The sequence below is a fragment of the Dermacentor albipictus genome, chromosome 2 (genome assembly GCF_038994185.2).
Source record: "Dermacentor albipictus isolate Rhodes 1998 colony chromosome 2, USDA_Dalb.pri_finalv2, whole genome shotgun sequence".
NCBI lineage: Eukaryota > Metazoa > Arthropoda > Arachnida > Ixodida > Ixodidae > Dermacentor > Dermacentor albipictus.
Genome location: NC_091822.1, coordinates 128,278,693 through 128,290,652, shown reverse-complemented (window position 1 = coordinate 128,290,652; position 11,960 = coordinate 128,278,693). Strand labels below are relative to the sequence as shown.

At 45.5% G+C, this 11,960-nt stretch overlaps 1 protein-coding gene across 1 annotated transcript in view; it reads left to right on the top strand.

The window, feature by feature from the left end:
* The first annotated feature begins 4,968 nt into the window (after positions 1-4,968).
* The window catches only part of LOC135897406 (Na(+)/citrate cotransporter-like), a 111,626-nt gene continuing 104,634 nt past the window's right edge, over positions 4,969-11,960 (top strand). The window contains exons 1-2 of the mRNA XM_070533969.1: positions 4,969-5,051; positions 5,114-5,273. Coding sequence (XP_070390070.1) covers positions 5,144-5,273 — 130 coding nt within the window. The 5' untranslated portion in view covers positions 4,969-5,051; positions 5,114-5,143. The remainder of the gene's footprint in view (positions 5,052-5,113; positions 5,274-11,960) is intronic.

Sequence of the window (11,960 nt, the reverse complement as noted above, 5' to 3'; positions counted from 1 at the left end):
TCAAGTCAATTGGGTAACCAAGAACCGGGTAACCGGGATACTTTCAGTAGGCACGCCAGCTGGTCATCCGTCAGAGCCATGACGAACCCATTCATGTTGTTTACGCATATTCTTCTACCCGCTGCGACAGGGATGGCTGGCGCCCTTCAAGATACGACCGGCAGCGTCACCCCTGCACTACCTTTCATACTCTGTGGAGACTGCGCAGACGGACCACTGCCTCAGCTGTATTCTTGGGCAAGCCTTCACCGGAAACCAGCGCACTCAACTTCCGTTCCACCCGACTACTTAAACGCCCTCCTGCCCCAGGATACTTTCAGTGGGCACGCCAGCTGGTCATCCGTCAGAGTCATGACGAACCCGTTCATGTTGTTTACGTAGGTTAGTAACACGTACTCCTCCGTCAAAACGTCTCACCGCTGTCTAGTCCAGCTGGCGTGCCCTTCCAGCGTTAGTACAGCATGCATGCTCGTTAAAAAATTTTTGCTCGCGTTGCTGCTGCTCAGTGGGGTATTGAATCCAATCCTGGGCCCACTACTGAACAGTTGCTGAGGGAAATTCTTGATGGACAAAAGAGTATGCAGAAGCGACTAAACACCATTGAGTCTAAACTTGAGAACGTGGAAACCATAGCAGCCAAATATGCGGAACTCAGGGCACAATGCGAGAACATGCAAAGAACAGTACAGAATCTAGAAAAGAAACTAATTGATTTAGAAGATAGGAGCAGACGAAACAATATATTAGTCTTCGGCTTTAAAGAAGATGTGAACGAAACACCGGATTCGCTATTGACCACATTAAACGAAGAATTATTCTTAAAGCACTTTGGTGTTCGAGTATCTTCCGTTGAAAGACTGCACAGGATGGGCCGTAAGCAGGCAAAGAAGCACCACCCTATCATTCTAAAATTTATAGATCACCGAGAAAAAACAACCGTGCTGAGTAACTGCCACAAGCTCACAGGGCATGATATATCAATTTCGGGAGATTTTTCAGCAGAGACGCGGCAGATTAGGAAGCACCTCTGGGACAGCACGGCTGACAATAGGAAAGCAGGTGCCAAAGTAAGGCTTCAGTATGACAAGTAAAGGTTGACAATCAAACGTGCCGATGGGACAGCGCTCTGATGAAACGCATACCTGTCACCTTCCATCGAGAAAACCCTAAAGGGCTGCAATGACACCGTTCCTGTGTTAAAAGAGAAAAAAAAATGTTTCGGTGTCTAAACATAAATGCTCGGAGCATAGCAAACAAAATCGCCGAATTAGAGAGTATTGTAATTGCCCTCAAACCCCATGTTATAATAATAACAGAAACCTGGTTGCATAGTGATATCACCGACTCTGAAATAACACCTCGCGGTTACGGAATCTACAGACATGACAGGGGGGATTCCCGCGGGAGCGGCGTTGCAATTCTCTTCAAAGAAACATTGAGTGTTGCTAGGATGCCTGATATTACAGGAATTGAATGTGTAATTGTAAAAAGTTTTCTTGACCAGTGTAATCTAATAGTGGGAGGGTTCTATCGGCCTCCAAATTGCGACACCACCTTCTTTGAAAATCTTAACAAGGTCTTGTGCGCCTATAAGAATAAGCGCTGCAGTATGCTCCTTGCGGGTGATTTTAATGTTCCTTCTGTAAACTGGAATAACAATTTCCCTGAACCCCTCTCAAGTGCCTCTGAACCTTTCGTAGATATAGTAGTGTTTCAAAACATTTCGCAGCTTGTCAAAGAATCTACCCGTATTCCAAACAATACACTATCAATTTTGGACCTTTTCTTTGCAAATACTGCCGTAGTCCGCCGCAACCCACAAATTCAAGTTTTCGAAGGTATATCGAATCACAATATGGTATACCTTACGTTCGAAGTGAATTTCACTCCACAGATTGAAAAACAAGAAACAATTGTTCCAGATTTCTCCCGTGCCAGTGATATTGATGTATTGGACGCCCTAGATGGTGCTTTTCCGGAATTTCATACCATGTGTGAATCAAACGAACATCCTATTGATGAAATACGGGGCTACTTCAAGTTCCTGGTTCTGAAGTGTATCCGTGATTTTGTACCTGTGAAGCGAAAAGTGCTGCGGAAGCGCAATCCTTGGGTAACAAAAGAAATCGTACGAATAGAGCGGAAACTGAAAAAGGCAAGAAAACAACTCAAGCTGCACCCGACTGTCCCCGCAAGCGATCGGCCTCTTGGCTTGCGTACATTGTTAGCTGATAAAATAAAGAAAGCAAAAGAATACTATCAAAAAATAACATTAAAAAAGTTTCTCGTCTCATCCCCAGGAAAGTTCTGGCAGCACTTATCGCCAAAAAATAAAGCTGCACCCAAACTCTGTATCGGTGATACCTTTTTAACCGACAGTGCCGAAACCGCAGATGCGCTCAACCAGTATTTCTACTCAGTGTTTGACAGTGTGATACGACGGTATCAGCCCACAGTTCCCTAGCTATGAACACATTCTGCCGATTGGTGATGCCACAATTACTGAGGAAGGCGTGTTAGCACTTATGCTCAACCTCGACGCTAAAAAATCGCCCGGAGCTGATGGCATCCCGAATACGTTTCTTTCCCGGTACGCCGAATGGTGTTCAAAGTATTTAACCCTATTGTTCGAGAAATCACTGTCATGCGCGGAAATTCCAACCGACTGGAAGTATGCGAAAGTCATCCCCATACCAAAAACAGCGAATCCGTCCCTCCTCACATCATACAGCCCAATATCTTTACTATGCACATGCGCAAAAACCATCGAACACATAATTTTTAACCACATTTCCGCCTTTCTTAACGACAACGCAATAATTGACGCAAGACAACAAGGTTTCCGGCGAGGTTTTTCTACTGTAACTCAGCTCGTAGAAACAGTTCACGACTTATCGAGAGCTTTAGATAGACAAGGCCAAATAGACTTAATATTTCTCGATATTGAAAAAGCATTTGGCCGCGTCTCTCACTCCAAACGACTTCTTAAACTAAAACCCATTTTAAAGAACGATGCCTTAGTTAAATGGATTACAGCATACCTTTCATTACGCAAACAAAGTGTTCAGGTCAACGACGCAGCTTCGACACTCGCAACTGTAGACTCAGGCATTCCACAGGGATCAGTGTTAGGGCCGCTCCTCTTTCTTAACTTTATCAACGACGTCATCAGTGACATACGCGTCAAGATAAAGCTTTTTGCAGATGACTGCATTTTGTACAACGAAATACTAAATTCAAATGATCAGGAAGCTTTAAACACCGCGCAGTCTACAAGACAAACCTGGTGCTCGAAATGGCAGATGAGTATTAACCTCAAGAAGACTGTTGCAATGACCATTACTCGCATAAAGAATCCCTTAACCCCTACTTACAGCATTAACAACCAGTCTTTATCAGTCGTGTCCACGTACAAATACTTGGGAGTAGTAATAACATCAGATCTTGGGTGGAATGAACATGTAACATACATTTATAATAAAGCAATGAAGAAACTAGGCTTTTTAAGGCGATCAATAGGAAACGCTTCACCTTAAAAAACTCTTAGCATATAAAACATTCATCCGACCCATTCTAGAATACGCTGCCATTATCTGGGATCCGCACACACAAACCAACATCACTAAAATTGAGAAAATCCAAAGAAAATCAGCCAGGTTTATTTTCAATTCGTACAGCTGGAGCACACCCCCATCATCTCTTCTAGAAGCTGCAGAACTGGAAAAACTTGCAATAAGGCGTTACCGAGACATAATGAAATTTTTCTTCTTACTCTATAACAATCAATTAAAAATAGATAAAACAGCATATATTCTACCAGCTAGTCACCGATACACGCGCTCTCTTCACAACAAAAAGGTTAGAGATTTTACCTGCAGGACCAACGTACATAAAGATTCGTTTTTGCCGAGCACGATTTCCGAATGGAATGCACTACCTGCCACAACGGTCGAAGGTTCAACGATCTCATCTTTTCTTTATGCACTTTGTGATTAAACCATAGCGTTCATCCCTCGTTTTAACCAGCCAAATCATGATTGTGAAAGGTTTCTCTTGTTTGTTATGCAGATTCTTGTTCAGTGTCTGTTATCTTGTTTGATTTTATTTCATATTTGTCTTTTTGTTTTATCAAATGCCTAATCCTGCATAAGGCCTGGTAACAAGGCTGGCAGTACTTGTAAAATAAATAAATAAAAAGTAGTTGTAAAAAGCAGCACAGAAAGAGGTTTGTTGGTGACTGTTTTGATTGTGCGGTGTATAAGATTCCCTTTTCATGCAAGCGTTCTTATACCGGCCAAACGGGGCGGTGCATCAATGACCGCATTCGCGAGCGCTCAAACAAAGTTCAAAAACAAGCTAAAGACAGTCAGTTATCACTGCATTGCAATGAATGCGGCTGCAAGCCGTCTTTCAAAGATGTGACCTACCTGTCAAAATACCGCGATGACCACACACGCCTTATTTCCCAAGCTTTCCACATTCATGTTAGCGGCGAAGCATGTGTAAGCCTTCCCTCTATTTCTCTCGTTCCGCGTGAGATTGGCTTCCTATCGCATTAGTTGCAATCCCCCCCTACGCATGCCCAATTCTGTTGATTCTGTGGTTTGAGATAGCGGCGGAGTATACGGAATGGATTCCAAGGGAAGAGAAGCGTAGCAGAGGGCGGCAGAAAGTTAGGTGGGTGGATGAGATTAAGAAGTTCGCAGGGACAACATGGTCACAATTAGTACATGACCGGGGTAGTTGGAGAAGTATGGCAGAGGCCTTTGCCCTGCAGTGGGCGTAACCAGGCTGGTGATGATGATGATATACGTGCTGACTGAAGGAATAAAGACACTTTAGCTGTTAGTCACTGCTGTTTTTTGTGTCCCTTCACTCGTCCTGTAGTTTATCGCTGTTATTTATTGCTCGTAATCATGAACCAACCAGCCCAAATGCGTACTCTTCTGGCGCTCGACTAACCTGCAACGGATGCTCTGTGGAACCGGCTGCTCAACTAACGTACAGATGTTTCTCCCACCGTGCGTACATTACTGGTCCCGACGGCCAAGGTAACGCTCGGGCGGCGGTGGCCTCACGCGAATTAGGTTCACTAAAAACATACCTCCCTCAGCGGGCCGACGCTCAACAGTGCATCATCCGAATGCGTGGGGAAAAGAAAAGTGTCCCCCCTGGTTACCAGCGAGTGAAGGTGACGATGGTAGACGGCATCTCTTACGGGGAGAAACTGCCGGACGCGGATGTCACGACCTGCAATGACGCAAGCTACGCAGGTAAGCCAGCTTTCGTTATTGCCGCGTGCCGCGTATCTTCGCTAATCGATTTAGGAACGAAAGGAACAGAATTCAAGAGCTCGCGGCGGAAACTGCGCCGTTACGTAGTAGCAGGGATGGTCGTTGTAGCGTGTCTCTGTTTACGAATACCTACGGCAAGCAGCTGAGAAGAAACGATTAACGATTAACAATGCTGTTGTTATCCCTGATCGGTAGATTTTAGCGCTGTTAACTGCATGCAACGTTACGCTTGACAGTTAGTTGCGCTGACTTCGAGTGGAAGAAAGTTTTTCTGGTGGATTACTTGCACAGGTGGGTCTTAATTGCACGAAAAATCGCGAAGAATAGGTAGGTGATCAGAACTGTTGAATGAATACCACTTGAGCTACCAACTTTATAGCACACGTTGCCAATGTGAAATTTAAGTCAGACAATCCTAAAGTCCGGCCCTAATATTTGTATAAAATTTCATTTTAAAATTTCAGTTCAGATCGTCCCAGTGAGCTAGAGGAACACTTTTAGGAAACTCCACTGCAACGTTTAGGCACATTGAACATATATTTAGGACTAATATTCTTCATAATTTTAGAATACATGCTAAACAAACCTAATTGCCTTACTGTTCAGCTTCGCTTTGGCGATTCCGACATGTCTGGTAAAGGGAATACCTGAAATGTCCTTGAAGTTACGTCCTTGGACATAGCTTGTTGTCATGGATGCAATCTCAGCCTTTGTCGAAAATTGGCATGAAAGGGCCGAAATGTGTTATCTGCCACGAACGAACTTTGAGGGTTCGAACTTAGCAAAAATGAAAATTTTGAAGTACACTCGTGTTGACATTAGTAGAAGAGTTGTTTGCAAGTAAGTGCCGTGCATGCCTTCTTTTTTTTTCGCCATCGTATGTCAGAACGTATTTCATCGCGGGACAGCGAGCGTGTTGAGGCGCTTTGCGCGTTTAGGTTTGGCCTCGCCAGGCTTAACCGAGGCGCAGTTGAAACGCAGGCGAGAGGCGTGCAGAGAGAGCGAAGGGTCGGATAACACGGCCTTCCGAAAGCGAAAGCGAGGGTGACGTGTTGTCGCGGCGATTCGCTCTCCCCTCAGGCAACAGCTGGCGAGCTATTGAGGCCGCAGGTGATGCCTGATTTGTTCATATATGTGAATATAGGAGACGCGGATTAGTGTTGCGTTAAAATAGGCTCGAAAATGTGTCGCTGAGATCTGCATATCAACTGCTTATGAGGAACTTTTGCAGACAGTGTCTCCAAACGTTTTGAAACGTGTCATTGATCGCTGTACAGGTTCCTGGAAAAATACGTAGCCCAGATATTTGCAGCGATTAGTACGACTACGGTAACGAGCTCTTAGAATTATGACTCATTCGATACACAGAGATGGTGCAGAAGTCGCAGCTATCCGTGCTGCTCTGGAGCTTATTTAAATCATCACATTCATGGTCTAGCTTTTGTGAGTCGAAGGCAGCTCTCCAGTGTCTGCTGTCCCCTTTCAACCACAGACATAATGCGCAATTAGTCATAGACATCCGAATACTCCATCATCACACAAACGGCAAGGGCCACAACATTATCTACCAGTGGTAACCGGGTCACTGGGGAATTTCGGGAAATCGCAGTGTGGATGACGCTGCCCGATCGACCCACGATAGGACCAGTACTATACCAATACCACTCAAGAACAGATGCAGCCACAAGTATTTGCTCCTTCGCACGGGAGCTTACGCAGACTCTGTGGAACGCCAGTGAATTCACGAACGCACGGCTCCGCAGATTGGATCCACCTATGCAACTCCGTCTTCCACCAGGGTCACCGCGAGCGGTAGCAACACTCCTGTGCCGCATGTGGCTCGGCGTGGCATTCAGGAACTCCTATTCCTTCCGCATTGGAATGGCTGATAGCCCTGCTCGCGACAGCTGCTGCTGCGGGGAGACGATCGCGCAACTCCGTTGTGACTGTATCGCGTTACAATGTGCAAAGAAAAGTGCTTGTAACCGGGCTCGAAAAAGTCGACGACCTCCCCTTCACAGAAGAAAAGGTTCTAGGGCACTGGTCCAGACGGGTTTCGGCACTCAAGGCCTTAAGGGCTTTGCTGAAGTTTTTAAGGGCTTGCGATTTGTGCGACCGTCTTTGAATGTTGTAGGGTGTAGCATCGCGTTAACATGTGAAAATTTTCAGTTTTTTTTTTCTTTTTTCTCCTTTTCTGCCCTTTGCCCCTTTACCCAACACAGAGTAGCCAATAGGTACTTACACTGGCTAACCTCCCTGTCTTTCCTCCCCTTTGTTCTCTCTCTGTCCCCGAGCAGACTTGGGTTTTAGTCTTCCCACATTTTAACTATCGGATCTGCCTGCGCACTACAAGAAGAATTGCTGCAAGTTTAAGAATTGCCGCATTACTTACAATGAGTAGTTCGTATAAATAACCACGAACAGGAGTTCAATTACACTATATCGATTAGTCTCTACATGACATTCAAAAGGAACACAAGGACTGCAACAACTAATGTGTAACTTACCTATATGCCAAAATACTTGAAATGAAAGGCCACATGAATTCTGTTGCGCTCTCCTATAGAATAGGTATGAATAGTACGTAAAATGCAGGCTCGTATAGAATGAAATTCTCAATAATAACAAGTTCAATAAGCAAACACAGGAATAATTTAAGCGTTGTTTATTAGTCTTTCAAAAGCTGGTAAATTGTTTAAGGAAATAAAAAAATGAATCTTTCAATTATTTTGTGTACACCTTGAATTTCTTCAAGTTCTGGTGGGAAGCCTGAGTTTGTGTTGTCTTCACTGGCTGTCCAAATACTTAATATGCATGCGACGTCTATCTCCGCGCTATCGCTGTTTTGTATACCTATTTTGCCATGGATACTAGCCTTGTGGGTAAGGGTGGACACTTGTATGTTCTTATTTTGTGCACAAATAAACAATACTAAACTATGAAGGAAAAGTGAGACAGAAATATTGCTAAATTAAGTTCTGACTAGGAATGTCAAGTGGATTTTTAAAAAAGACGCAGCTGCTTTAAAGCACTATGTTACAGGCTAACGTAACCTGAATCATCTACTTAGTAGGAGGGGTAGGAGGAGTAGATCTTAATGAAGAAAAAGGAGAGGTCGGCTTGGAGAGTGTGTCTCTAGCCTGCTACTCCTCACTATATAAACTTTGTCCAATATGCAGATGCGCGCTGTAGACCCAATACACGCAAGAGTAATCTTGTCCACATAAAAAGTAATCTTGTCACAAAAAGTTATTTTGCAAACACATTTCGCACTGACTGCAGGTCTCACAGGTCTAGAGGGGATCGTGTAAACCAGTCTCGCTTAGAAAGTTCAAAAATGATTTTATGGCACGTTGGGCAATATCATTACTAATATGGATGAGATAGTTCAAGTGGCTGAGGAGTTCTATAGAGATTTATTCAGTACCAGTGGTACCCACGACGATAATGGAAGAGAAAATAGTCCAGACGAATTCGAAATCCCAAAGGTAACGCCGGAAGAAGTAAAGAAAGCCTTGGGAGATATGCAAAGGGGGAAGGCAGCTGGGGAGGATCAGGTAACAGCAGATTTGTTGAAGGATGGTGGACAGATTGTTCTAGAGAAACTGGCCACACTGTATACGCAATGCTTCATGACCTCGAACGTACCGGAATCATGGAAGACCGCTAACATAATCCTAATCCACAAGTAAGGGGACACCAAGGACTTGAAAAATTATAGACTGATCAGCTTACTGTCCGTTGCGTACAAACTATTTACTAAGGTAATCGCAAATAGAATCAGGAGCACCTTAGACTTCTGTCAAGCAAAGGACCAGGCAGGATTCCGTAAAGGCTACTCAACAATAGATCATATTCACACTATCAATCAGGTGATAGAGAAATGTGCGGAATATAAGCAACCCTTATATATAGCTTTCATTGATTACGAGAAAGCGTTTGATTCTGTCGAAACCTCAGCAGTCATGGAGGCATTAAGGAATCGGGGTGTAGACGAGCCGTATGTAAAAATACTGAAAGATATCTATAGCGGCTCCACAGCCACCATAGTCCTCTATAAAGCAAGCAACAAAATCCCAATAAAGAAAGGCGTCAGGCAGGGAGATACGATATCTCCAATGTTATTCACAGCGTGTTTACAGGAGGTATATAGAGACCTGGATTGGGAAGAATTGGGGATAAAACTTAATGGAGAATACCTTAGTAACTGGCGATTCGCTGATGATATTGTCTTGCTTAGTAACTCAGGGGACCAATTGCAATGCATGCTCACTGACCTGGAGAGGCAAAGCAGAAGAGTGGGTCTAAAAATTAATCTGCAGAAAACTAAAGTAATGCTTAACAGTCTCGGAAGAGAACAGCAATTTACAATAGGCAGCGAGGCACTGGAAGTCGTAAGGGAATACATCTACTTAGGGCAAGTAGTGACGGCGGATCCGGATCATGAGACGGAAATAATCAGAAGAATAAGAATGGGCTGGGGTGTACTTGGCAGGCATTCTCAGATCATGAACAGCAGATTGCCATTATCCCTCAAAAGAAAAGTATATAATAGCTGTGTCTTACCAGTATTCACCTACGGGGCAGAAACCTGGAGGCTTATGAAAAGGGTTCTACTCAAATTGAGGACGACGCAACGAGCTATGGAAAGAAGAATGATAGGTGTAACGTTAAGGGATAAGAAAAGAGCACATTGGGTAAGGGAACAAACGCGAGTTAATGACATCTTAGTTGAAATCAAGAAAAAGAAATGGGTATGGGCAGGACCTGTAATGAGGAGGGAAGATAACCGGTGGTCATTAAGGGTTACGGACTGGATCCCAAGGGAAGGGAAGCGTAGCAGGGGGCGGCAGAAAGTTAGGTGGGCGGATGAGATTAAGAAGTTTGCAGGCACGGCATGGCCACAATTAGTACATGACCGGGGTTGTTGGAGAAGTATGGGAGAGGCATTTGCTCTGCAGTGGGCGTAACCAGGATGATGATGATGATGATGATGATGATGATGATGATGATGATGATGGACACAGTCAACACTCCTTCACGCGTCCAAAAGCTTTTTTTTTCCGGAAAGGGGCGGGAGTTGAAGCAGTCGACAGTAGACTTGAGTGTTCTTCGTTCGGACGCATATTGAGGGCACACGCAGAGCACGTGAGCTATTGTCTCAGGAGTGTAAGCTATGGTCTCGCGGCGGTGGCGCGCCGCTGCCGATGATGATGATGATGATGATGATGTATGCCCCTCTATTAGGCGACTTTTTATAGAAGAAGAAGAAGATGAAGGAGAAGAAACTTTATTGAAGAATCAGAAGTAGCAGTCACGAGACTACGCTGCCGTGTCCCTCCATTAAACCTATATTTACACAGGACTGGTCTGACGCTATCACCTCTGTGTCCATACTGCCAAGAAACAGAATCACTAGATCTTTATTTTTTGGTATGTCGACGATACAAATTGTTAAGAAAAAGACATCTAGAACTTCCGTTCGCAAAATTAGGGTTAATGTTATCACCAGAAATCGTACTATCTTTCAGTGCGTCAGTTATAGGGGTCAGCCACAGGGACGTATTTGATGCCGTTTGCAGTTACATACAGTCAACAAAACGAATAACTTTTTAACTTTTGTCTTGTATTTCGTTTGTTTTTGTATGCTTTCTTATGTCTTTCTCGTTATATTTTTTTTTCTCATCGAATAAGTGGCACTTCAAAAGAATAGGTGAACGTTTCAGCACGCAATTCTTGGCCAATCCCCCAGTGTGGGTATGAGCCATAACATGAGGCCATCATCATCATCATCATCACTAGTCCGGCAGTTTTTGTTGTGGTGGCCTCTGGTGGCGGCGGCTCGAAGTCCTTGGAGTCGGGCGGCATCTTCGGCTTGCCCGACGGCCCAGAGCTGGTCTTCCAGCTCTGAACTGCGGGGGCGGCGCCGATGGAGAAGGCCCCCGGCGGCTCCGGCATCCGGGACGGCGTCGGGAAGAAGCGAGCTCGCGCCTTCCCGTACTCTGGCAACGGACGCGACGGACGCGCTATTGGAGCTGGTTGTATTACCGTTGTTGCCGGCACATTCCCAGAGCATGTGTCGCAGCGTTGCTCTCTGTCCGCAAGTTTTACACGTGTCTGTTGGATATAAACGCGAGTAGCAGTGGTGTAAGATGGCGGGGCTAGAGCAGATGTGTGTCTGGAGCAAGCGTAATGTAACGGCCTCGTTCCTGTTCAATTTATCGTGCGGGGGCGGGAATGTGCATCTTTCAAGCCTGTAGTGTTGTGTGAGGTCTCTGAACGAGGTAAGGCGATCGCCCCACGCCCGCAGTGTTTCTTGTTGCTGCATTTCTGTCGTAGTGTCCCGATCCGGCATATCCGATGCCCCGCTCTCGGGGGCGGAGACGGCGGCCACATAATCAGGGCCGGCTCGGCGTATGAGACCTCGAGCCGTGGCGTGGGCCGCCTCGTTGCCCGCGAGCGGAACATCGGTGTGTGCCGGGGTCCAGAGGAGGAAGACCGTAGAATTTTGGGGTTGCGAGGGCGATGACGAGTCGCCATCGTCAGATATTTGGAGTATGCGGGCCGCTTCTCGCGAGACGCGACCGCGCGCGAAGTCGCGGATTGCCGCCTGCGAGTCGCTCAGCACTATCGCAGCGCTCGGCACCGCGGCGAGTGCTAGGGCTA